This window comes from Catharus ustulatus, chromosome 4 (assembly GCF_009819885.2).
Source record: "Catharus ustulatus isolate bCatUst1 chromosome 4, bCatUst1.pri.v2, whole genome shotgun sequence".
In the NCBI taxonomy this organism is placed as follows: domain Eukaryota; kingdom Metazoa; phylum Chordata; class Aves; order Passeriformes; family Turdidae; genus Catharus; species Catharus ustulatus.
In genome coordinates this window covers 25,520,309-25,547,646 of record NC_046224.1, presented here as the reverse complement: position 1 = coordinate 25,547,646, position 27,338 = coordinate 25,520,309, and the positions used below count along the sequence as shown (strand labels likewise).

General features: G+C 48.0%; 1 protein-coding gene across 6 annotated transcripts; it reads right to left on the bottom strand.

Moving 5' to 3' along the window:
• Window positions 1-3,270: 3,270 nt before the first annotated feature.
• Window positions 3,271-26,706, bottom strand: MB (myoglobin). 6 transcript variants are annotated; one of them, XM_042779198.1, is made up of 4 exons: window positions 26,258-26,706; window positions 20,843-20,972; window positions 4,340-4,562; window positions 3,271-3,643 (listed from the first exon to the last, which is right to left on the bottom strand). In XM_042779198.1, exons 3-4 carry the CDS (start codon window positions 4,490-4,492, stop codon window positions 3,497-3,499), a joined length of 300 nt encoding a protein of 99 aa, XP_042635132.1. In that variant the 5' UTR covers window positions 4,493-4,562; window positions 20,843-20,972; window positions 26,258-26,706; the 3' UTR covers window positions 3,271-3,496. The 6 variants fall into 6 exon arrangements, with proteins under 6 accessions (XP_042635132.1, XP_042635131.1, XP_042635130.1 ...); XM_042779197.1 differs by lacking the exon at window positions 26,258-26,706 and adding an exon at window positions 11,164-11,348 and having other exon boundaries at window positions 20,843-20,990; XM_042779196.1 differs by lacking the exons at window positions 20,843-20,972; window positions 26,258-26,706 and adding exons at window positions 11,164-11,348; window positions 12,834-12,913.
• Window positions 26,707-27,338: the final 632 nt, after the last annotated feature.

Genomic DNA, 27,338 nt, shown 5'->3' with positions numbered 1-27,338 from the left:
TCAGTGGCATAGCACACAGGACAGGTTTTGGCCAGGTGGTAGAAACCATAGGGATCATGACAAAAATAATCTTCATCTGAAAGCATGTAGCACAGGTAAGCATTTGTCTCCTTATTAAATTAATATCATATACACATTACATCCTTCAGACACTGTCTGTGCTTCAGTTCCCAGAAACCAGACTTACCTGTTCAGTGAGTATTACATGGACTAGAAACATCCCTGCCCTTTCCTCCCATTAGCCCTGCAGGGAGATGCAAATATGAAGAATGTCACAAGCTTCATACTAATGTGCTAGGTATTTAACATAATTAGTCATTGGAGCCCTATCTCTTTCTCTGACTGAAGTGACCAAGAGACAGATCACAGGATTAATAGTATGGTCCCCAGCACTTGTTCTGTGATGCCACTTGACGTTGGCAGGTGTATTGGAGACAGCAGGATCAGCAGGCAGAGGGAAAGACAAGGGGGACAGGCAGCATAGCCTGCAGTGTTGTTGCACCCTGGCTGGGGCTGACAGCTCATTTGCACAGCGTCTGGGACGCAAGGGCCTGCTCTCCTCATCTGAGATTCTGATGAGTGGTTGGTGTCTGACCCCGAAGCCCCAGAGATCCCAGACAGGTCACTGGCTCAGTGCCCTGGCGAGTTCTGCCATGCAATGGAAACCGCAGCACGGAAAGGGGCCGCAAGCCTGACCTGGCTGCAGTTGGTGCGTACGTGCTGGAGCAAGGAGGCTGGCAGCCACACAATCCACATCCCATCGTGTGACTTGGAATGTGTATGTGACACCACTTAGTCCTAATGGGGACGGGGCTGGGACAAGTCCCTGGGACCCATCCACCTGATGTAAAGTTATTCCTGGAAAAAAAGGAGGAAAATCTCTGGGCTTGCACTGATATGGTTTATTGCCGCTAAAGGAGTTTGTCCCATATATGAACCAGAAAACCTTTACGTGCTAATAGCAGAGTGAAAGGGGGGTACTCCAAGAAAGACTCTGAATCAATACAGCATGGAGCTAAAAATTCCTTTCCTAGCCATCCCCTTTGCTCCTAGGGGAAAATTCCCCTGCCCTTAAAGCAGGGGCCATTGCAGAAGTTTTATAGACTCTGTGGGAATTACATATCCCTGCAGATATGTCAGGACTCACACAGGGCATACTCTGTGCCTAGAGTAGCAAAGGTTCAGAGATGTGGATTTCACCACAAGCATCCCAAACCACTGAGCCTGCTAGAGTTACCTTCACTGTTATGGGTACCTGAACATGCTGGCTCATCTCACCTTGCACATCTTCACTGAGTCATAGGCACAACCAGAAAACCTCCGTCAGGCCCCACATCTGACCAGCAGATTTAAGGATGGTCCCTAGTGCACTGACACAGTGGGGTAAGGCAGGCAGAGAGAAGGTCAGTGCTACCAAAGGACTGACATTTAATCCAGGTACCTAATAACCGGTAACTAGGCACAACACACATGCAAACTCTCCCTCCTCCACCACACTGCCCTACATAAAAATATTTAGACAACTCCAGTCCCACTCAGACTGATGGAGGCAGCTGCTATAGCTGAGCTTCTAATCCTAAAGCAGAGTCTGTTGTCACTGGCAGGAAATCTTATTGTGTTGGACAAGCAATCCTAGACCTTAATTAAATATATTGCCCTCCCCACAAAACCAGACAGACTAGACTGGAGTCAGATGAAGCACACTGCTTAAGCCAGAGACCACCTGGCTGTAACTTCATCTAGGTGATAGCATATTCCTTTGTGACCCCCTCTGAAAGGCTGAAACACCAAGCAAGCTCCCAGAGGTAAACTGAGGATTTGTAAACAGCAAGAAATCAGATATGCACTGCTCTGGGAAGGAATTTATTGTTCCTTCTCCTTTCAGAGACTGAATTCTTTTGGCCTTTGCCCTGACCAAAGACACAGCAGATTATGCTGGTTCAGGACTGATTTTTAAAGGAGCTGGTGACTCCTTCACTGTCTCCACTGCACAGAGTGTAGCAGGGCGTACCTTGACCTAGGTCCTGCTAATAACTTCTGTTACTGAGCACCTCATTTTTCTTCCTTGTGCTTGCCCTCACACTTTCTCTGTGAGATAAGGTGCATTACTTTCTCCACACCAGAAAGAACAGCTGCGTCACTTCCATGCATTTCCCCTAGCCACAATTCCCTGGCATTGGGATGGGGAGAGGGCTACAAGCAGAGAGAGGCATTTTGCCCTTATGTCCATCCCTTAAGGTCCCTTAAGGTCCCCCACAGCACACGGGTGTACATCTGTAAACAGAGTGCAGCATGCACTGCAGAGGCACGTTAGCAGAAATTCAAAAGGCTGCAAAGACCAGAGTTTGGGTCTTGAGAGCATATGCTGTCATTGCAGCCTTTCACATCCTTTCCAGCGTCTGGAGAGAGCAATGCACTGCACTGCTACTGGGACCCAAGGCTGCTTGCACATGCCACCTCCCCATAAATAAACAAGGGACCTTCCCTCACCACATTCCCCCAGCACAGCAGTGGCCACAGCCTTCGGTCAGGGAGCACTTCTCTCAGCTCCGAGGCACTCAGCTGAGGCTGCTGTCTTGTGCTGTGAGGTCCAGTAATTAGGTCATGTCCCCATGGTGACATCTGAGTGCTCTGAGTCCCTGGCTAAGACAGATGCCATGTGCTGCTCGGGTCATGGACTGACAGTGCAGGTTGCGCTGCAGCCAGATATATGTGCAAAACACCTTTCCACTTTCTCCTTCTCCCCTGGTTCTCACTGGGGTGTTTGTACAGCCAGGAGCAAACACACAACTCTGGTACAGGGATTTTTATTTTCTGAGAAACACATACTTCACTTCCCAGTACAACAGACCTTCAGACATAGCGTAGTGGCAGCTGCTAGAAGCCTACAGATCACAGGGAGTACTGCTCTTTATAGTTTTGCTAATCCAAGTTTAACAACTAAACCCTCCAGAGCTGGCAGGCACTGGAGACTGACTGGCTGCATTCACCCCCACGAAACAGGGTAACACTGTGCTGGAAGTTTTCCATAGTAACCTGCTAACAGTTTCACCTGTGGGAGGAATGGGATGTTGTGTCCCTGCTTCCCATTCTCACATCTCTCATTTAAGTCATTCCTTCACTCATTCACTGCACTCACCACTGCCCTTGATCCTCCACATCCCTTCATCTTTGGCCATGCCATTTGCCTCTCAGATGAGACTGAGTTTCAGGGAGAGAGAGAGAAAGGGGATAATATAGGCTGAAGCTCACAGATAACCCCTAATGTTATTTTTCCTAAGAAAGCAGGATATTTCTTTTGTATGCACGAAGCCAGGAAACAACAGTTTATCATGGGTATCACTCTGGGTGCCTCTATGCTGCCTGGAGTGACTCTTGGCCTCTCATCAAAGCTTTCCCACACATCAGAGATGGCCAATTGTGAGATGTCCAGAATAGTGCTGGGGAAAGATGCGTGGCCAGGCGCTCCATCGTGGTGTTCCTTTGTGCGTATGTGCTAGCCCTGGAAGCCAAACTCCTTGTACTTGCTGGCCATATCATTTCGGAACAGCTCCAGAGCCTTCTTCATTGCAGCCTGGGCATCAGCCCCAAAGTCTGCAGCGTGTTTTTCGGCAATGACCTTGATAATGACTTCAGAAATGAACTGAGAGGAAGGAAAGAGAGAAAGAAAAACTGAAGGGACACTCATGGTTTATTTTCAGAAAAGTCAGACTAAGAAATAGGTTGCAGAGCCTGGAAATATCTCCGAGCTAATTCAGTAGGCCTTCCTTCAGCCTCTGGAGAGACAGTGAGGTCTAGTATGCAAGGGGCCTGGGCTAGGCAGAAGCACTGGGCTTATTCATAGCTCTGACAATGATCTGCTTCATGACCTTGAGTAGACCATGGCCCTTTCCACTTCTTGTCTGCCTCATCCATTAAGACTGCAAATTCATGCCCTATGTTTGTATAACACTTATTTTTATGGGTCTTGGTCTCCAGTGGATTCTCCAGGGTTTACTCTAAAATTGCATGTCCCTTGTGTCCAACCACTGACAGTCCTTATGTAATACAGTTTCCCAGGCATGCATAGGTTGCATGGGATGGTTTATTGCTGTCAAGGGTTGGTCAGACTGTGTGTGGTGTTTGGAATGGGAAATCTAAACTTGGATATTCACATACCATTTGCATGCCATGAGCCCTTTCTGTGTCTCCTCCTACTTTTACACACAGACCTTGGACTTGAGGGAGAGCTCACTGAAGTCCAACCAGTCATCAGTAAATGAAAGTCCAACTCTCACATAGCTGTCTTGCATGCATTCACTACACATCAGACACTGAGACTCCCTGCCCTTTTCCATACCTCCAGATATTTGACAGGGATTTTGTGCTTGGTTGCATGGGTCTGAGCCAGAGGCTTCAACTCAGCCTCATGATTACCCTTCGCCTTCAGGATTTTGCCCAGCTGGGTAAGAACAGTAACTCCATGTTTCTTCAGATCTTCAGAGCCCTTCATCGCATCAGGGGTCTTCAGGCCTTTGAACTTTTCAAAGCGATCAAGGGTCTCAGGATGGTCCTGAAAGAGTCTGTGGACAAAAGCAGAGAGAATTTGGAGAGGAGAAGCTCCTGACATACCTCTAGAGTATTCAATCTACTTTAATCCTTCTTCTCACCCATTTCCTAAGATTATCACCACTATCTATTTCCATTCCCACCGGTCATGACAGAGACACTGCCCGAAACATGTCCAACTAGAGCAACAGAGAAGTGTCTGCATTTTTTCCATATAGTTCTGAGAACTCATTGGTCCCCATCCTCTGGATTATGTCAACGGTTTTGAGATAGAGACAAGAGACAAGGCTAGTCATGACACTTGAGAGGTGAGTTCTTGTATTCATGTGAAGGAAAACCAAAAGCAAACAAAACCACCTGTCTTTATCAACTTACTGTTGCTAGGGAGCCAACCTATAGACCCATGCTTCTCACACAAACTCTCTTATCAGCCCATGATTTGTTGGTCATGAAGTGAGAGCTCTACAAGTTTCTCATAGCAGATTTTTTTTTTTTTTTTTCTTAAATAGGGGAACAGCCCCCAGCCTCAAGTCCCTTATATGTGGAGGTCTTGTGGTTTTGAATGTCATCTGGATGGGAGAGTTTACTATGCCACCCAAACCCTATGATTGCAGACTTGGAGGAATTTGGTTCCTGACCTTTTTTCCCCACCCTCTTTCCCTTGCATCTCTCCTCCCCCAGAAACTCCTTGGAGGAAACCTGGGCTGGTAGGAGAGCCAACCTCTCCCCTGACAAAGAGGGAGACAAAATCACAGGGTGACATCTATTTATTTATTATCATGCTCTGCTCTACTCCGTGATACTTGTAAGAAAAATGGTATTACTTTTCCATTTGATACTGCTTTTACTAACATGTGGCAAATTCATAGTCAAAGTAGCCACCTCGGAGACAGATGGGTGAGAATGGCTCAAGTTCCTGCTATGCCTCCAGCACACTTGCTCTGGACCACAAGACGGGAAAGCCATCACATGTCCACTTCATTCCCACTCCATTCCCTTCCCTTCAAATGGCAGCTGATCTGGGACATGATAAAGCAGGTAAGGAAAACAGCTTTGGTTCATCTTTGAAAAACATTTTTCAAAACTTTGCAGATATGTCTGGAGGTGTGGGTGCCTTGCCTTAGTCATGCTTAGGGTAGAATATCCCCCAAGCAGGTGCCAAATCCTCACTACTCCCCTCAGTGTCTGTACCCTTCCAGCACATTTGGGTGTGCACAGTCTGAGAGGAGAGCTAGAGAGAACCTCCTCAAAGTCTGTATCCTCTCTGGTCTTAAAGGACAAACTAGGCTCGTGCCCACCTAATGTTCTTTCCCATTTGCAGCATCTGGGGTGTTCACCACTCTGACTGCTAGGATCACAAGGACAACATGGAGTATGGGGTCCTCTCAGCTGGAGACTTCATGAGCACTTCTGACACCAGAATAATGGAGGAGGGAACTAAGAGGAAGGATGTGCCTCATTTCGTATTCAGACCTCAAATTCATCAAGAGGTCGTGGACAAGTGTTATCACAAAGATTTCTGACCAAAAAGCAGGACGGTCAGGGCTCTGCCAGGTGAGACAGGGAAACACTCAGGTACTTTGCAGTTAATTTTACTGAAATAGATTCCAAGAAAATTGTCAGAGAGGTGATGTTCCTCTCCTTTCATTCCTTCTCTGCCTCCCCACATCCTTTCTGCAGAGCGTCTGATGCCCCATGACGCACACTTCACTCCAGCATTTCTCACTGTACTGCTTGGGAAATGAGGATCCAAAGCAGAGCTTGGCTACCAGAGGCAGAGAGACCAAGCACAGCCACGTGTTAAAAGTAGCACTGGTCTGCTCCTGCACCCATAGAAAGATGGAGAGACACAAGCACAGCCACTTTACACAGTTTGTAACTTTTAACCCAGAAAATAGCAATGGAAAAACCACCACCCAACAAGAAAGAAAACACCGTGCTGAAATAAACACTGACAAGCATGTCTCTTGTCATAAGCTCTCAGTTTTACTCTTAGAACTGAAGTTCCTTGCCTACCTCATTAAAACTGCATGGCCAACGCCAGCGAGGTCAGACTCCACCTTTCCCCAGACAGTCAGGACTTGCTGCCACTCCTGGTCACTGAGCCCCATGGTTCACCAAAGACAGGTCCCAAGTGCTTCTTGCAGCCGTTTGTCTTTCCCCAAAGGGTAGCTGGAGAGCTCACCCGTCAGATTTATAGCCCCTGCCCACAAACCTACACCTGTCAATCATCAGCTGGACTTCTTGCTTTCTTTCAGGCTTGTCGAACCTAATCAGCCTCCCTGTTTTTTCCTAGGAAGCTATTTTGGGTCAGGTACTATTGTGGGTGCCACTAATGGCATCATTTCTGCTTTTCGTATTGGACTGGCACAAGTCCCACTCCAGACAGAAAGGGCACTGCCGGAATGCTGTGCCAGGAGCCTGTCCCAGGTTCCCAAGGACCCAGAGACAGTGTCAAACTTTATGGCAGGAGATTCCTGAAGAGAACCGTCATCTGCAAGGCCACCCTGCCTCCCTCTCCTCTGGCCTGCCAAGGGCAGGCAGGAGAAAACACTGGGACAGCCAGTAGCATTGACTCCATCACTCCAAAGGCCTTTCCCATAATGGTCTCACCACTCTTTTCTCCTGGGACAGCACACCACTTGTGACATGCCCTTAAGAGAGACAACCATATTCAAAGCAGCCAAATCATTACCCCACCTGCTGCAGGATCAATGAGGGGATAAAAACTGTATGGGAGCCAGTTCCCCCACACCTGCCTGCCAGGATCCTGCTGCCTGCTCTTCTGGGAAACACCTAGGATTAGCTAATGACTGGGACTGGATATTGGAGCCGAGAGATTTACAACTGAGCCAGAAAGGTAATTTGGGGCAGACCAGAGACATGAGGGCACAGCAAAGCTACATTCAACACCCATCCAGCCAACAGTTCTGGTCTCTGGCTACTTCTGTCAAGCCAAACAAACTTCAGTGTTGGAAGGAAAAGCCACTGAGCTGACAAACCATGTGGATATGCTTTGGAAGGGCTCCTGGGCTTTCTCCTACGTCCCTGTCAGGACTGGTAATGGCCCGGCACACCAGTGGGGTGACTGCTCCCTTCTGGGGGTGGCTGGAGTCAGAGCACAGCCTGATAAAAAAGCCCAGCCAGTACTGCTATCCTGAACTGTGCACCTGCCTCTGGATGTTTCCAAGGAGAAAGCAGGAAAGAGATATCAACCATAGGCTGAAGAAACCTGCCTTGGGATTTAGGAGAAGAGCACTCGACCCCACAGTCTCTACCACGGAGCTGCATCAGTGCCTCTGCACCCTTGCACTCCCGACAGGCTCCCAGCTCCAGCCTTGCAAGGGGAGAGAAATGCCCACACAGAACGGTAATTGGGCAGCAAGGATGATGGAGGCACAGAGCCTCACATCCCTTAGAAACACAGAAGTTTAAAGGGAATGCTGTGGGTAAGAAGGGTGGCAAAAACCCAGTGGTGTCAGCTGGCATCCAAGCCTTGAGGTAAGGACATTTTGACCATTACATATTGCAAGCCTCTGTCAGCCAAGTCAACCTGACACTCCTCCCTTTCCATCTCCTCTATGCACCAGTTTGCTTCACATCCAAAAATCTACATCCAACACTTCAATTTCAAGATTTCATCCTGATTTACCTGTGCAAACACCAGGTCACTATCAATTACCCAAACTACGCTAAATTGATGGAATAGAGGTTAGTGCTCCTCCAACTAATTCCTTGTGCAGTTTTCCACAGCACAGGGCTGAGACAGGAGAGATCAGATATCTGCAGCCTCACTGCCCATGTCCTCACAGCAGTAATAAAGCATTTGGACCCTTCCAGGCTTGGGCAGGAACACTGACCTTACTGGTTTACATTTCAGACACAACAGAAACGTGCTCCTGGTACATGAGAGGCCGCTGCTTATGCACCGAGCTCTGTATATTCCCCAAGCCGGAACTACACAGTTGCTGTAATAACTCCATTTGAAATTGGTTGACTCTTTGCTCTCTGTTGCTTTCCCCAGGGCTGTGAAGCCAAACATCCTGGTATGAACATTAACATTAAATGGTCAGAAGACTTAAAATGAGTATGAGATTCCATATTGCTTTTTTCTGCAAGCAAAGTAGTAATGAAATGAAATCATAAGCTCTTCTCCCTAGAGCTTAAATAAATGGTCTACAGAAATACTAGAAGTTTTATAGTGCACCAGACCACCCCTCAAGCCCGCAGCCATGAAAAGGACATAACATTTTAGTATCTACAGGCCTCTAGCCTTCCCCTTGGGGCAAAATCTCTCACTTGCATAATCATCCAGATAAACACAAACCACAGAGAGCCAGCATGTGGCTGCCTCCTTTAAAACGCACCTGGTGACTGAAAAGCCTGTTTCAAGCAGCTCAGCCCACACCGGAGCCGTGCTGGCACACGTGTCTGTGTCTGCACCCACACCTGAGGCACTCTGATCAGCAGAAATGCACCTGGGATGCTTACGGCCAGGCTCTGGGGTGCCTGGCTGGTGCACTGCGGCCGCTCTCCCCGCACTGCAAAGCCCCTGGATGGACGCTGGGGCAGGTGCGGTGCCCCGGAGGCTCCGGGCCGGCCCGGCCGCTCCGTGTCGGTGTCGCGGGGGCCCGCGGGTGCCCAGGCTGCGGGCCCTGGGCCAGGCCTTGCTGCCACCTCGTGGCCGCGGGAGCCGCGGGCACCGGCCCGGCCGCGGTGTGGGGCTCGGGGAGCCCCGACACGCAGGCCTCTCATTTCGGAGAGGAAACAGTGACCCCAGGGCAGGCAGGGCTGCAGAGCTTCTGTAAGGGGCTCATTTTCAGTGCGGGGTGTAGAGACATCGTTATTCCTTGGTCACTTGGGATGCTGTGCCTTGGTCACTTGGGATGCTTATCCCCCGAGCCTGGATACTGCAGAGGGCTGGAGTGGTGGGATGGGGACAGAGGAAGATCCCGTGGGACGGCAGCAGAGCCACAGCTGAGACTCAGGGTGCTGCCGCGAGGAGAAATACTGTTCTAGAGACTTCATGTTTCTACCCAAGAAAGCTACCCAAATGTGCTTAGGAAAGGTCCCCCCAGCTGACAGGCTCAGCAGGCAGGTGAAGAGCCATCTCTGGCGAAACAGTGAGTGCAATCCCACCCCTGCCTCGCTCCACGCTCCACAGCTGACTAACCTTTCTACAGGCATTAATTAATTTAGACTGTGCCACAATTCCATGGACAGAAATGCCACTTGTCCTCCCCATTGATGAGGGATGAAAGAAATTCTATGACTTGCTTAAGCCCCCAGACACACCAGTGAAAGAGCAGGGATTGGCTCTTGGGTATAGCTTCAGAAACATCAGCTCTTTGGGGTTATTCCGGTGGGGCTCAGTCACCCTGGTGGAGCTGGGAGACACAGAGGAACACACACCAGCCACAGGGATGGACCAGATCCAAGTTTGCTTGTCCATATTAATTTTTTTTCCTAGAGGATCACTTTTGTGAAGAGAGAAATCCAACCTCCAGCTGGAAAGTGAATGTTGGAGAGCGCAGCAGTCCCCCACACTGCCTTGGTGGTTAAGATAACAAATTTCTAGCTTTGTTTCCTCTGCAGCCAGAGGAAACTGCAAGTAGGGAAATAGGCACCCAAGAGAGAGACACTGGCAGAAATCAGATTTCTTTTTCATTTGAAGTAAGTCTGTGAAATAAATTTTCCAGAAAGAAAGAGACAGAGTTGTTCCAAAGCCAAATCCTTCCTCAAGAAACAACCCAAACCATCTTGTGTGCTTACACAGCAAAATGTCTCAGAGGAACAAACAGATATTTTTGTGAAGTAATTTTTCTTTTTTCAATGAGCTTTTTTCCCCACAACACAATTTTTAAAAAGCCTTGAGAGCAGCCAAGGGTCCCGTGGCTGGAAGCAGTGATGACAGCAGCCCCAGCTCTGCTGTGAGCCGAGGTTGTATAAAGTGTGATATGACGTAAGTAGTACACACTGCTGTGGTCAGGGGGAGGCTGGCACTCTGAAAAACCCAGGAATATTATATAACAACAACTTACATAATTACCTCTTGCATAATGCCAGTGAACAGGCCCTCCGTAACGCAGCTGTGGTTTCTATGGCATTTTGCTGAAATGCAGCTTCTTCTAAGAGATTCATTTGTGCTTTGTTTCCAGAGCCTGCAGCTCAGTCCGTGCAGACACCCAGGTGAGAGTCCTGCACTCACAGCAGCTTTAGCTGGAGAGGTGAGGGATACAGTAATGGCAGGGCAAGAGCATTGGCTTTTGGGCAGCTCTGCTATCGACCTCAGTACTCTGAGAAGCAGAACACTGTCATGTAAGAGCACCCTCTGAAACTGTGAGTATTGTGTACTGCTTGTAAGAAATGAGATGGAGTCTAACTGATGATGGCAGTGGCCAAATCCCTTCCAGGCTCACTCCTCTCTTCCCCTTTTTCTTAGACATTATTCATAGCAATGCCTTCAGGCAGGGCTCCTGCACACTGATGGATTTCAGCAGCTGAGAGGTGACCCAACCTGCTTGCTTAAAAGGAAGAGGAAGGACTAGGACCAGAAGATTTCAGCATCAGGACAAGATTTGGGCTGTGAGTTTGCAGAGCTGTGATAGTACTTACCAATATCTCAGCATGGATTCTCTCAGGGATCATGCCCTGTGCCATGAAGTCAGAGGCAGCTTTACCTTTGCTTCAGTGCTCACAGGATCCAGCCTTTGGTGACTATCAGACATAACACAGGCACGACCCACAGCTTCTGTGCAATTATTGAGGCATCTCACAATGTGTGTTACTTTGCACAGCACCTGGAAAAAAATGTTTATCTCGGCTAAACAAGACATTTCTTGCAGACCAGTGCTTGCATTCAGTGGGAGAACATGCAGGAAAGCAGAAGGGCAATCCAGGATAAGAATATTTAGGCTACATTACAGAAACTGAGGCTGTCTCTGAGTCTGCAGCAGCTCTCTCTGGGTTTGCAAACCTTCTCTGAAGGGCTGGGAATGCAGAGCACTAAAGGACTGAGGATTTTGTGTGGGAAACTCTGAGTGCAGTTTAAAAAAGGAAGAGTATTATTAGAGAACAATAGGCAGATTTTAAAGCCTCACCTACCCAGGAGCAAAGGAGAAAATTCTCTTTTAAAGGTAAGAACATGGGTTATGCCAGTGCCACCCTGGATATCTCCAGGAGTCAGTGGGAAATACAGCATGTAGCAGTCTCTTCAGGTGGATTAGATTTTGTAACACCATACTGGTACTCAAGTATTTGTGTACTACTCTTTGAAACACTGAAGCAAGAGAGGAATTACCCCCTCATCCCTCATCATCAATAAAATATTGTAACTAGAACCTGCTGAAGGACAACTGAGAAAGGCAGAGCCACAAAAACATATATGGGCAAAAAGACAATCAGCCTGCATTCAGTATTGGGTGTCTACCTGCCACCCTGAGCTCAGCAGCTCAGTTACCCACAGGAAGCTGCAACACAGACATTTACAATATGGCTGAGGCTGGGATTTAGTGATCAGGTTAGATTAAATCCAGGCAGCTGGAAGGGGTGGCTGCTTCCCACTCCCTGCCTTATGCCAGAGAATGTCCTAATTCTCCTCTTCCCAGTGCCTTGGGCATATGGGTGGTGCCTTGCAAGGTTCCTAGGTGCTGCAGGATAGGTGCTGCAAAGGCACCAGCAACTGCAGCATGGCCAAGACCAGAGCAAGAGCAGCCTCAGCAGCGACAGAGCTGAGCCACTGTGCAAACAAGGGCCCTGTGTGAGCCCTCCCTTCCTTGGGACACACCAACAGCCATGCGCAGAGTCTGAAGGAAGCCAGCATCAATAAATAATTCCTCCTGTCTGAGCTGCTCCTTGAGGAGGAGGAGGCGCTGGGCCTCAGCACACAGTGCACAGCTTAGCTGTGGGCTCTCAGCCTTCCAAAATAAAGAGTGGAAGAGCCCATCACTACATGGTAAAATTGGGTGTTACAGCTGCAAATTTCCTTCTCAGCCCACTGGGCAGGCAATGGCCCTCGAGCTACCAGCACTTAATATGAGGCTGTGCATGTTTTTATATTGAGTTTGGAGGCAGTGACAGCAGATCCTCCCCCACCCCATGATATCTGTGCAGTTCTTTATGAGGGCTTCAAATGAGCTGGATTAAGGAACTAGTCTGAGTTTGAAGTAACTGTGTTTATCTTTCAGAGAGTGTATTTTGAAACCAGATAAGTTCTGCAGTCTGGTTTGTCACACAGCTGGACCAACACACTCTGGAGGGTGGGACAGGGAGGCAGAGCTACTTACGCAGGCATCCTTTGTGGAATAAACACCCATGGAGCCATCTTCCAAAACCCCAGGCAGCATGTCTAACTAGTGGAACAGCACATACAGATTAGGGTTTGCCTGAGTTTCATGGGGTGAAAAGAGAGAAAAAAAGACACGTTTTCATTCCCTTTCCCTTCAAAACAGGCTCTCATCCACAAATCATGGAGCTCCTGCAAGATAAGAGCCCGTGGGGAAGCCAAGATCTACCCCTCATTTTTATTGGTGTTTACACTTGCCTTCTAATGAGCTCCAGCAGGTTCTCCCTTCCAGCTGCAGTTGGCCCTTTTCAAAGTTCAAGGTCTCATTTTGCATTATCATTCCAACGCCAAGTGCACCCTTAGGGAGGAGAGGAACAACCACGACTTCTCCTCTGATAAACAGCACCAGTTTAAGCAGCCCCTAATCCAGTAGTGCTTTCTGTGCTCTGCTAGTTTTACCGGGAACTCCTGCAGGAAAACTGATCCTTCTAAAAAAAATACTGGGCAAAATAATCACAGTTTTCTTCAAGCAGATTGGCACTGGGCAGCAGTGAGCACCCTAAACATAGCACCTGTGGCCTGACTGCCTGAACAGAACATTTACCCCTAAGCTGGGGTGGGTTTCTCTTCTGTATCCCTTCCCTGTTGTTTACTTTGCTGTGCTTGCAGACAGATCTTTTTCCCTGTCCACTTCAGGGTCCTGGTGGCAAGACAACCACAGTGGTGGGGCTTGCTGCTGGCTGCAAGATAATGGCACAAAAAATACAAATACTGAAAGATTTCGCCTCTGTTGAGAACCCCAGTCCAGTGGTTCCTTAGGCAGTGGTACAAGTGTAACAGCATCCCTGCCAAATGCTCATCCTGGCCAACCCTTCCAGCTCTTTGGCGTCTGGGGTTGCATATACACATGTCCCAGGTTGCACACCTTTGGAAAGCTCACCTGTAAGCATCTTATATACACAGAATTCAGGGACAACTAGCTCATCTAGCCTCAACAACACTGGTTGGTGCCCAGGGAAAGTGTAAGAAGCAGGAACAGCTCTATTCCATCACAGCAACTTGAGGCAAAAGGACTTTCCAAGGTTATACTTGCATGCTTGCATTTAACAGCCATAGGCAGAATTCTTCATGAGTTCATAATTTTTGTTAATCCTCTTATACATGCTCCTCAAAATATACTTCAGGCATGGCTTCAGCCTTACTAGGTCAAACTGTTTAAAACAACCTGCTGACTTGGTTACTTTGCAGAAGATCAGCCAATGCACAAAGACAAAAATCTGATAATCACTTTCTAACCATTCGCAAACAGCTTTAAGACATGCTCATTCTGAAAAAAAACCCCAAACCAACAATAAAAATGAAGCTCCATTACCCTCAAAGATCTCTGCACATGCAGGGCTCCCATCAATGGTGCCTTTTTAATTGTGAGTTCCTCAAACCCCACGGTTTTATTTTTTGCTCTTCCTCCTCCTGCTAAGTGCTCCAGTGTTGGTGGCACAGCTGGTCGGATCCAGCTGGTCTGTGGCAGCATCTGTCTGGAAATTGCTTCTCTTAGCCTGCGGTCCTTTTATTTCCTTCCCCATCAGCTGCAGCAGAGATTTCACTCCACGTGGTGAATTTCATCAGCTCTAAATAAATTCATGCTTCTTTTCCGTGTTTCAGTGCTAATTTTGTGACTTGTCTATGAGTCTACAGCAAGGGCCGAATTACACTGGATTAATTATCCTCCTGAGCAAAAGACCAGCATTTATCTACTGCTCTTGTAGACCTGCAGTTCATGGAGCTGAGAAGGGTACACTGGCCCTCACAGGAAGACATAAAGGACCTCACCTGCTTATTGGGGGAGAGAGGATCCAAATTATAAACAAAAAACAGACAAGGACACACTGGAATCACAGATCAAAAAGTCAAGAAAGGAAATAGGACTGCAGATAGACCAGATAAATCAGGCAGACCTTTCGTGTCAAAAAATGTGTAATACAAATGTCTCATCCATGAGCACAGTCTGGGCTGAGAGAGAATCTTTGGGGCAGGGGAGGAGTTCAGATGGAAATTCAGGTGGGAACGTGGTAAGTTTTGACTCGTTTTGGTTTTCTAAACAAACTAAAAAGACTGACTTGAGCAAAGTGAGAGGAAATCAGGAATTGAAGTCCTGACCAGTCTGAGTGGTTATTCAAGGAGTGTGGGAAGTTATTGATTCCGTATCTGCTGTTCCCTTTTCATGGGTCCTGCTTTCGGGTGTTTCATTTTGCAGACAGAGTTGTGCCTCCCACCTGGTGAGTGATAAACACGATGTCAGGGCACTCTGATTCTGCAGCTCAGGTCACCCTCCTGGTCTAAGTCACATGGATATTTAATACAGGAGTTATGAACCATCTCGTTGGGATGAAGCCAGCAGAGGTTCAGGTTGCTGGCAGAACCAGCAGCTCTACAAAAAGCAGAAGGAAATGCCCACAAGAGAGAGAGTTGGTGCCAGTCTCCGCAGTATTCTGTGAAAATGGCACTTTCCTGCCTGGCAACTCTAAGAGCCATTCCCCTTGCTCCACTTCTCCCAACAGAAATGTTTCCCCCTCCTGCAGATTGCCTTTTCCGTGGTATTTCCCCTCCTTTCTCCACATGACTACTATTTCATCTTTTTCATGTGGGGAAAGCCCAAAGACCTCACCATGTGGGTGCCAGATGTGTTGCCATCAGAAAGGCACTGTGACTGAGATGGTTTCTCTGCCCTTGCTGCTGCTCTGCTCCCCTTTCCTCTCACTCACACTGTACTGTGCTAGGAGGGCACCTCTGCACCAGCCTCAGCACAGGCAGCCACCCCTCATCACTCAGAGGTGGCACTCCTGGTCACTACCCTCCATGGGCACACATGGAAAATGCCATTTCTGCTGGGCTCTGCTCAGCCTTAACACTACAAGGCTAAAATAGGCTCCACTGGGGCATGGGGTTTTCAATCCATTTTCTGAAAAGAGTTGATGGCTACTAGCAACGGGATCCTAGAAGTCTCTGAGTTTTTGCAGGGCAAAATCCCTATGCTCCCAAGTCCAGAAACTTTCAAGAAAACATTTTGATGATTTTGGCTGGTGATTTAGCAGTAACTGTACACAGCTCATAGCATTCCTGGGGCAGTTGCCTAATCTGAAACCTTAGAGAAATGCCTTCAGAGGAGATCCACATGGACCACTGTAGGAGACTGTAGGAGGCGATGGTGGGTAGGACAGTTGGGATAGAGGGAGAGATCTTTAAAGCCAGATCTTGAAACTTGTGGTTTATTGCAAAAGGACATGGGTAAAAGGGCCCTGCTGGGAGCTGCCAGCCGCAGCTTGGAGCAGGGCAGTGAGAGAGTGGGAGGTAAGAAAAAGAGTTAAGAGAACTAAGAATTCTAAGAGACTAGGAGATTGAGGTTCCCATTACAATACAATAAATTTTCTTCTGTGTTGAATATTCTAATTTCCACTAACCAATCTAATACAAGATACAAATTCTATAGCATTTACATACAGCCTATAAGAATCATTGTATTACCATACTGTGTCACACTTTAAACCCTAAAAACTACTCTTTGGACCCCTTCTGCCAAGCTAGCAGGGTCTTCTCTGACCTTTGGATCTGTTTGCAAGCAGAAGGAATGGTTTAATCAAGAGGGGATTACTTTTAGCCAGCCATTCTATTGTTTTTTAGTTATTTAGTAACCAAGGTTTGGTATCTCAAAGATGGTTTTCATTTCAATTTTGCATATAGTTTCCATATTCTCAAAATCTTTTGCCAGGCAATCATATTTATAAGGTTTCATCTTTCCCAACAAACTGCATCACCAAAATCATCACAAGATCCCTCAGCATGGCACATCTTGGCCTCCATTAACCTCCAGCTGCCAGAACAAAGTGGGGTAACTGGTTCTCTCTGGGGAGAAGGATTTTCTGACTGAGGGAAAAAGTCATGGATACTTCCTCTGAAGTACATTGTGCCTGCTGGTATTAACATGTCAGGCATTGCACACAAAGCTGACCTGGAAAGCAGCATTGAAATGAAAGCACAGGAGCCCCTAAGCCTGATCAGTGGCCAAGCTGTTCACCACAGTGGTGAGCGTGGTCCATATCCCAGCTGGGGGCACTGAGCAGTGAGAAAAAGGAGATTTATCAGCACACCCACAGGATCTGCCTCGCAGGACATCCACACTGCTGTGCAAGATGCTGCACATTGACAGGGAGGAAGGGAATGCGAAAAGGAAAGAGAGATGACTTCAAGATGATCTCCTGTGAAGAAGGGCTGAGAATAGGGTTTGGTCAGCCTGGAGTAGAGAAGGCGTAGGGTGACCTAATTGCATCCTTCATGTACCTGAAGTGAGCCTACATGAAAGATGGGGAGAAACTTTTTGCAAGGGCTCATAGTGACATGGGGGGAATAGATTCAAATGAAAGAGTAAGTTTAGATTAGATATTAGGAAAAAATTCCTTACTGCGAGGGAGTGAGGCGCAGGAACAAGTTGCCTCAAGAACTAGTCATGACACATCTCTGGAAATGTTCAAGACCAGATTGGATGAAGTTCTGAGTAACCTGGTCTAGTGGAAGGTATCTCTGCCTATGGCAGGGGAGCTGGAACTAGATGATGTTTAAGGTCCCTTTCAACCCAAACCATTCCATGACTTTATAATTCTAAGCCAGTTTTATTTTAAGTAGAAAATTTAATCACTCACTTCCAAATTACAGCTCTAGGACAGGGCTCATGAGCTCATGTTCCCAGTTAACTTTTTAGACAGCTTATGATGATCCAGCGTGTGCAGAAATGCACAGTGTGGAGAACCAGCACCTAATCCCAGCTCCTGCAGTGGATCAGAGCATCTTGTTCAGCATTCCCTGCTCGGAGAACGTTACCTGAGCAGACACAGTAAGACAGCAGTGTAAGCAGTGGCTTAGAAATACAACTACTGCAAGCAGCATTTGTTTTTACTTGGCTTTAGGCATGCTGATAGGAGATAACATAGCCAAAAGGCATCAGAGGTGAGAAGGTGAAGCAGAAAGAGAAGAGCCACCCTGTGGCAGGGGTGAGGCAGTGAGGTTATTTACACAACAGCCAGGGGATATGTGTCTCATTTATACAGGTGAGAAGAATGAAAGTAGAGTTATCTTATGTTGAGTGAGATCGTTTAATAGTACACAATTACTTCATACAGATTTAGCTAGAAGTAATTAAAAGTAAGGTTGTGCTCTGAGGCAGAGTTCCCCTGCCACTGAATTCAGATCCAGTGGGAAGCTCACACATGCAGCCACTCACAAAATCAAATTCCTAAACTTCAGACATTTCCCCTAGCGGCTTAACTGTTGTGTCCTTTGAAGTTATATTTTAGGTTTAAATTTCAATCTTTATCCCCCTTTCTTATCTTTAATTTCTCTCTAGTTTGAAATCCAGAGGCAGCTTCCATCTGCAGACCTGAGTGCCCTGGTGCAGGGAAGAGGATCCCATGCTCCCCCAGCTGGGCAGCCTCAGGCAGCCAGGAGGCAGCCGTGTCTTGCTCCCTGCCCTCATGCAGGAGTTCAGAGGTATACCAGGGATAGGAAGGAGATCTGGGAGTGGAGCTTGGAAATGTTATGTTTTCATCTGAAAACAAAATCAAACCGTGTAGACCCCTGATGCAACACAATGCCAGGGTGTCAGGAGGCTTTTGGCTTGCCAGGAACCTCAAAGAAATATTTTCAGCCTAAGGGAGGTTGACGTAAGTTGTTTGTTTTTTTTTTTTTTTTCTTCCCTTTGAACTCACAGGTGAACCAGAAGCCATGGGTTTGGGCATCTTGGAAATAAATTTACAACATCAGCAAATGCTTTTCAAGTGCCCCAGTGAAGTAAGAAACTAGCTACTTCCTTTCTGTCTTCGCCCACATGGGACTGCATGAGCCCTCTGTCTCTGTGAGAGCATGACTTTTACTACTCCGGCAGCAGGAAAACATGAAACCACACTTGCCTCAGTTCTCCACCACTTTTCATCCCTGCACAGCACACACGGGCTGTACCTTGGATGGGGGGGCTGTGTCAGAGATGCCCCCAGCACTGCCACACCACAACAGCTGCACTGCACCCACCCTGGGAGGGCCCAGACAGCATCCTGGGGGCAGGGCACTGATGGCTCCGGGGACGAGAGCCCAGCTCTCCCCATCGAGGAGTGCCAACTGGGGACAGCACGGCATGAAGGCTTTTCCCTCACCTCCACACACAGCTGCAATATCCTCAGCATGTTCTGGCACAGAAACCAGCAAAGCAGATTTTCACAGTGAGGAACACAGGGGGAAAGAGAAACAGAGGGACATTTTGTGAAGGCTAAACACCCACACCAGCTTTGCAGAAGGGTTTTGCTTTCCACCTGCTTTTTCCTATCCACTTAGGCAACTTAATACTGACTTTTCATTCATAGTTTTTTAATAAAAGCATTTGAAATAAAACTATCTAATTACAAAGTAAATATTTAGCTTGAAATGAACAGACAGACATTCAAAGCCATTTTCTGACATGACAGATGATCTGAAAGGAGCCACGCTGCAGGCATTGTTTGCTGATCAAACCCAATTTAAAAATACAAGGCATAGAAGCAAAAATAGACATGACCCTAAGCACAAACATCCCCACACAGGCAAATGTCTCCTGTAAAATGCCACGGGTGGTTTCATGGCAGCTGAACCTGGTGGCACTGGAACAGCATCACCTACCTCTGAAGGTGCTGCCATGGTAAACCCGTGTGAACAGCATTGAAGCAATACACGAACATTGCCCTGGCAGGGCTTGTCCAGCTGCTCCAGTTTGGGGACCCCAGCATGGACTCATACATTTCCTGAAGACCTAAGGGAAATTCCTGCCCCCTTACGCACATGACCTAACTTCCAGTTCTTGGTATGCTGGGTGGAACCTAAATGACTCTTGCTACCTTTACCACATTTAAATTATTGTGACATTCAGCTGACAGGTAATTCAGCCAGGTAATGTGAGAAAAATAACCTTTTCATCCTTCAGTGCTGAGGAGCTCACATCCAAGAAGTCAAACTCCAGATATGCTGAGGAGCAGAGCAGGAGCTGTGCCTGCTTAGCATCTCCAGCTACAAGCCCCCAGAGCATGCTTGGAGATCAACCTTTTCCCAAAGCTTTGGCTGAAACCTGGTGCTCCTGAAGCAGCCCTGAGCTTGCAGTAGAAGTGGATGGAGACATGAGACCAACTTTGGTGAGCAGGATTGGGAAACAGGAGCTCTAGAGCCACACACCACCCATGCAATGGAAAAATCACCTCTGAATGCCCACAGCCTCTGCTGAGTCCCTACAGGAGTGAAGGGATATGACCAGATGTGGGTATGGCTCCACATGGGAAGTGCAGCTACAGACAGGACTTGGCGCAGCCCAGAGGGGAGAGGTATGAGAGACCTCACTACCCACACTTCACATGCAGGAAACCAGCAGGGCATTTATGGGATTAGATGCAGAAGGAAAATCCTCAAGTCAGAAGCTCTGGGACAGGAAAACATAAGTGAGGAAATCACACAGTATCCCTGAGTCACTGTGCCCACATCCTGGGGAATGCATTAGCTGAGGAAGGCCTCCACCAGGTCATTCTGATGTCTAATGACCCAGATATTTTGAAATCAGAAACACAAGCAGCTGCAGTGATAGCAGTGAAAACATGGACATCATGTGGCTCCTGGCAGAATTGTTCTCTAGCACACAAATACTGATGGAGACAACTTCAGGTCTGGTTCTTCTGAGGGCTGAGCAGAAGGCACCAAGTGGTCTTGTGGGCAGAAGTAGGTGATGCCCCTGTCCAGAGGACACAGCCCATCAATCCTTCCACACCAGCTTCTTCTCCTTGGTTGTGACTAATGCAAACAGCCATCCTTCCTATCCTGTGCCTGAGGGTTGGGGTGAAACTTCACAGAACCCCTTCATCCTGTTCCCCGCCTTGCCAGGCTGTTATGGTCTCTTCACTTTTTGGTCAACCCTTTGACCCAATTTTTAGCATAAGCACCATGCTGACAAACCTTTGGTCCTCCAGGCTTCCCGTCCAGGGCGTTGGTTTTTTTTGCAGGAAGCAGCTGTAAAATCAGACCACTAGCAGGCCAGGTCTGAGACTGGGTCCTGGGTTTGCTGCTCTTCACTGGTCAGTGACACCTGCAAGGTGAAAGAGAAGAGGCCAGTCCTCTTCTGGTGTGGCCACAGACCCCCAGCACTGCAGCACAGCTCTGGCTCCAGAAATGGCCTTCCTGCACATGGAGATCCAGGAGACACCTGGGATATCACACACCCAGGCACCTCGCTGTGGCGAGGTGAGGGCTGGTAACTCCAAAGCTCTGAAACCTCTCCAGGTTGTTCACAGAAACACTACTGAAAGAAAAGAGGTGTTACAAAATAAACTGTAAAATAAAGCGGAATAATAACTGTCCTGGCTAGAGGAATCTCAGAAATGTCATGGCCTTGACTGCCAGGGTGGGTAAGACAGCTATGGGTGTTCACAGCCCTGCTGTGTCTTGCAGTGAGTCCTGGGAGGCCAGCTAGACTTGGTTTTATTGGTCCTGGTTCTCCTTTTAATTTTATCCAGATGACCAGACTACTAAAGTACTGTTCAAAATGTGCCTTTCTGCTTTTTTCTGCCTTGCATCACCCTGTGTGCTCAAGCCCTGTTGTTCCTGTGGGTCATTCCTTTGGGCACATTCATGGCTCTTAGTTTCTCTGACTTAGACAATGAGATGGCAGCTTTTAAAAGCATTCGTATTTTCCTCAATGCCTGGAGTGAAACAGGCCAGAAACATTTCTGGGTATGAAACATGTCTCTGAGCATGTTAAGATTTTGTTCCATGAGGACTTCTTGGCTGCCAGAGGGCAGAAGTAAAGGATTTGGAAAAAGATAACTTCTGCTCTGCAGCGCTCCCTGAGCAGCCAGCTACCACCAAGCCAATCAGTCAGGGCAGCATAGCAGAGCTCAAAGCTTGGGACCTGATTGTATGCAAAGCAGAAAAGATGAGATTCGTCAACTGCCTCTTCTCTCCTCCTGGCAACTTTCATTGTATTTTGGGCACAGATGCTCAGACTCAGTGCTGGTAACTGTTCTAGAAACATGTGGCCTCAGGAGACCGACAGAGCTGCAATGGCAGGGAGGGAATGACGTGGATACACATGGTGAGCAAAATCTCCAGGGGTCACATCAGAGATGTACTGTACACAGACCCAGCTCTTTTTCAGGACACACTTCCTGCACACACAGGATTGCTGAAATCTCAGCCTTGGCAATGCCATAAGGATGCTCCTGATCCTCTAGAGCCTCTCGGCTGTGAGGATCCCCTGCAACGGGACAGGAAGTCATAAAAAGGCACAGCATGATCAATAGTTCACATTTTCCCAAAGGAAACTGGAGTTAAAACCTACCACGCATCTGTGCAACTCCAAGTAGAGCTGGACACTGCTGCATCACAGGGACAAAGTGGCTCCTGGCTCTGCACCATGACCACACAGTACATGTGCCTGCTGCCATCAGTCACCAGCAGGGAGAGGGATGCTCAGCCAAGGTGTTTCTCAAAGGACACATTTGTGTTTCTCAAGAAGTTTCATTTCTAGTGGAGGCCTTGGGGAAAGGCAGCTGCCCGTGACTTGCAAGCAGGATGACAGTGTGCCAGAGACAGGCAAGACTCCAAAGTATTTCGTTTTCTAAATGCACAGAACTCCCCAGTTCCCCCTGCTGTACCAGGTCACACCTGCAAATCACAGTGAGTTTTGTGCAGCTGCTGGGATGTCTCACCTGAGACACTGCCAGGGTGCTGTCATGGCTCTGAGCACCCCAGGCATTGATGGAAGCCACTGGTGGTCACCACTCCCACAGTTTCAGTAGCTCTGGCCAGGTGCAAATGTATTCAGTCTCTGGAGGGAAATCTGGCTTCAGTTTAATTTTCTTGTTTTGAGGGCACAATTCCTCAAATGGAATGCAACATACTTGAGAGCTTCAAGGCTCCAGGATCAGCCAGAGGAAAATCAGGAGGTCTGGTATCCCATCCCTAGGGTTATTTATGACCGTCCTTGCTACTAGGGATGCCTTACAGCTGCTGCCTGCATGCTGGTCTTTGCAGGGACAACTAGAGCAAGATCCCTTAGCTCTGCACAAGGAGTTTTTGCCCAGTTCTGGTGTGAGGCCACAGCTCATGGATAATGCTGGGGACCAGTGACTTGCCAGCACAGGCCCCAGTACTTACTCATGCTGCTGTTGATGGGTCCCAAATCCATAGTGCAAGAGGTATTTGGTGTAACTAATGAGCCTGTGGGAATGGGGTTTTTCCCTCAACCCTGCAGTAACTCCAGGTATTTGCTCTTTTAAAGTCAAAGTTATGTGAGAGCAATCTGGAGAGATATTTTGCACAGCTGCTCAGTGACCAGGCCCTGCCTGGCCTCCCCTCCAGAGCTAATGACCCTCTCAACCACGGCAGGACCTGGACCTCAACCAGGGATGAGTCGGCTTCACCACAGCTGCCATCGCAACGCTTCAAGGCAGCCTCACCCAATCTGACCCTTTGAAGTGTGTCAGACTCACCTCGCCAGACCTCTGGACGCACCTGCTCTCAGCTCAGCACTGGTCACACTGTTAGTGTGAAGCAAAAGGTAATTTCTGTTCCTTTACCACAAACCCCAGTGTGGGTCCCCAGAAGGGAAATAAAGAGTGTTATCTCTGGGTCACAGCTCTGCAGCCAGCTCAGCCCTCACCCTCAAAGCCACTGTGCAAGATCAGCACACACCAGCTTTTCCCCAACTCTGATTTTTTAAATTTTCTCCCCAAACTTTTTGATCAGCCCTCCACAACACAGAAGCTTTCTATCACCTGTGCAAAATTTGCATGGATAGCACCGATTCCCCCTTTTCCTTTGTCACCTTCAAGCCCTGCAGCCGAGTGGAACCAGCAGAGCAGGCAGCTCACCCACATTCACACCAAAATCCCTCCCCAGCCCCTTGTGCTGGGCACAGCATCTGCAGCTGCCCTGCACTGGGGGAGAACAGCCGGCGGCATCGCGCCCACGTGAGCCGTGCTCGGCCAAGAGCAAGGAGCTATTTCTGGAGCTATTTCTGGAGAGCTGCTTCTCGTGGAGCAGAAGCGGCAGAACTCAGAGGCACTGACCGAAAAAGAAAAGCCCTGGTGTTTCGAACGGGAAGAGAGGTTTCCCAGCCTCCCGCTGGGAAGGACGGGCGACGTCCTGGCAAAAATAAGAGAGGACTGCAGCGCTCAGTGGCAGCAGGGCTCCAGAAGAGCTCAAAGGCTACTTCAGTAAGACCATAAACACGCCAGATCTGCTGTTGTTGCAGAGCTCCGTGAAATCGGTGATGTCTGAGCGGAGTTCAGCTGGAGAGCGCTGGTGCTATAAAAAACAAAGTGACTTTGGGCTTTGACGCTTCCTCCTGACACACAAAAAGGTGATTTGTGATTCAAAAGACAAGGAATTTATCATCAAAAGGAGCTGGGACAGAGCTCAGTGTTTACACTTGGAAGAACAAGACAGGCACCAAGAGCAGATATATTTATACTCATCCATTAATAAAAGAAACCAAGTCAACCATACCTTTGTGCTAAAGTTAGAGCACAGCACTCTGCATGTCCTTAAAAAGGCAAGAAAGTTTCCACAAACTGGGACAGCTGTTCCCAGTGCTGGCTCTGTGCATCTCCTCCTTGGCACTCCGGCTTCAGTGTGCTGCAGCAGGAAAGGGGCCAAACGCAGCAAGGCTTCTCCAAGTGGGAAGGCTGACTCCTAGAGTCTGGTCATGGGCTGGTGGCCACTGCATCTCAGGAGCCACACAGTGCCTGCTGCACCATCAGAGACCTGCAGGAGATGACTGCCTCTTGCCAGAAACAAAAATTCTCCAGTTTCAGCTCCAGTACTCTCATTGCTTCCCTGGTTACGGGGCTCACACAAGGCAGGACCTTTCTCCTCTGCCGCAAGTGACACGGGGGAATGCTGGGCAAGGACTTGGTTTGTGGGGCTGCCTCCACCAACCAGCAAAGGGATGAGGACAAGCACCCAAAGGTTCCAGGTTTGGGCCGAAGGGTCAGTGCAAGCCCAAAGTGAACAGAGAGCACCCAGGACAGAGGATGGTCCATCTCCAGCGAGGCCAGGAATAGGGCTGGATGGTGCAAATCACTGGAAACTCCTGGGTTAGTATTTGGCACCCAGAAATGCTTTAGGAGTCACTAATTGCAGCAAGTTCCTTAAACCACAGCTATGGCTGGAGTTGCCTGGCCTCACCTGCTGCGTGCTGGGGAACGTTACATCAATCGGCAGGAAAGACACAGAAAAGTCAGCTCTCTGTTCCTTGGGAGGTGCTTCTAGAAAGCAATCAATTATCCTTCCTGACAAATAACAGATGAGCTGTCTCAGTTGTTTTCCTGTTTCCCTTCTCTTTCCCCACCCAGTTCCACCCAGGAGCCAGCACTGGACATGCTATGCCAGAAATGATTGCTTTTCAGGCAAACTGAGAGCAATCACAAAAAATACGTCTTGTCTAAAAAAAAGTTAAGCACATTGCAGTTTTTCTTCTCCACACCCCAGTGAAACAGCTGCAAGCAACAACCAAGCCTGGTTGCACAGAGAAGGAAACAGCTGAGGGCACGCAGAGGAGCAGGGGTCACCTCTCACTTCTCAGGACACGTTGAAGTTGTTGGCACTGCAGAATGCATTTCCCCTCTGAGCTCACGCTGAAGATGCTACAGTTACATGAACTTGACTGACCTTTGAGCAAGACATAGCACTAGATGGCCTCCACAGATCTCTTCCAATCCAAATTATTCAACAACTTTGCACTTTTCTGCATAAAGACAGAAAGAGGGCATGCAAATAACTCTTCCTCCCACACCAGCTGCTAAGCTAAACTCTCCTATCAAAGGGATGCTCAGGCTGCCATCTCTGAGCCAGTACAGTCAATAGAAGTCCAGCAGCAAAATCCTGACAAGAAGTCAGCTTTGCTACTGGCACAGGGATCAGGACAACTTCTTGAGCTTTTGGGTCAAATCTCCTGATGCAGCTTGTCAGTGCCAGCCTAAGATGCAGACTTAGCAGTCACACTAACCTCCCCCTTGAGCTCTCCTGCAAATTCAGTTTGAATTCATAAATCATTTCAATGTGATCCAAATGCTTTCCAGCAAACATTACCATTTATTGACACCATCCCACCCCGCAGCAAGCAGGCACAGCCGTGTGGCACCAAGATTCTTGCTCGGCAGCCACGCTACTAGACCCTGGGCTGACACCAAGCCCCATGGCACAGAGCCCATGCCCAGGTTACTGCCAAACCCTCTCCCCAGGTCCTGATGATAGTGGCACTGTCACTCTCAGGTGATGCTACACACACACACACACAGAATCAAGCACCATGGCTCGCAATCAGCTGTGACTAGTGTGATTTGTCTATTACTTACTGCAATTACTTACAGCTTATAGAAAGGGGGGATGTATTAAATCAGCTGTTTCCTTCCTTAGCCAGCTTGCAGTGCATTCAAAGAGCCTCTGCTTCCATTGGTGGGCTCTGCTTTGGATAAAGCCCATTGAGCAATGCTGAGTATTACAACACTTTTACTGACTTATTAGTGAATTCCAGGATCAGTCATTTTACAGCTTTGTCTTGAAATGACGGCAGGCTGGAAGACCTAGAGCTCCTTTGCTGTGCCTCTGGAACCTGCCTCTGCAATACCTTTCTCCCAGCATAGCAGAGCTTCTTTTCAAGACTTTTCCCAGTTCCACTGATGCAGAATCCCTTAACCAGCTTTTCTTCAACAATTATTCAGCCCTGATTTCCAAGCGTCTAATTTTAGCAGTCACTGTTGAACATCCTCTTGAGTTATTGTTAGAATGAAATGAGGATCATCTGACAGGAACATATCCTTGGTAAATACTGGGAAGGAATGCTTAAGAAGCCAGCACACCTTCCTGCATCACAATCAACGATCCTACTGCCCAGGCACACAGCTTCTCCCACCCTTTTTGTTCCTGGTACCTTGCATTTCCAAAAGCAATTAAAGCACCACTGTCAACTGTACTAGGCATATTTGGCTGTATCATTTTGCTCAGTTATTGTTTCAATAATCACTTCCAATTAGCCACAGGGATTTATTATTTGCTATTTTTAGGCTCTTTTCAGTTTAAAAGGCACCTGATTACACAGATCTATATTTGCATGACATCTTTCACTGGAGGATTTGTAAGTACTACACAGAATGTGAATGAATTTCTGCTTGCCTGCAGCAATACTGCTTTTACAGGCAGGACAACAGGGGCAGTGATTAAAAGATGTGTCTAAACTCCCAGAGGAAATTTACACTGACACAGGAACCCCAGCTTCCAGTTGTGTGTGCTAACTATTAAACCTGTGCTAATAGAGACAGAGTGAGGTTGGCCACACAGGCACTAAAGGAGATGCTGATACTTAATTTCAAATGGCTGTCTCTCCTTCCACACTAACCAAACACCAACTAGGCTTGGAAAGAAAAGAAAAAATGAAAAAAAACAAACCCAA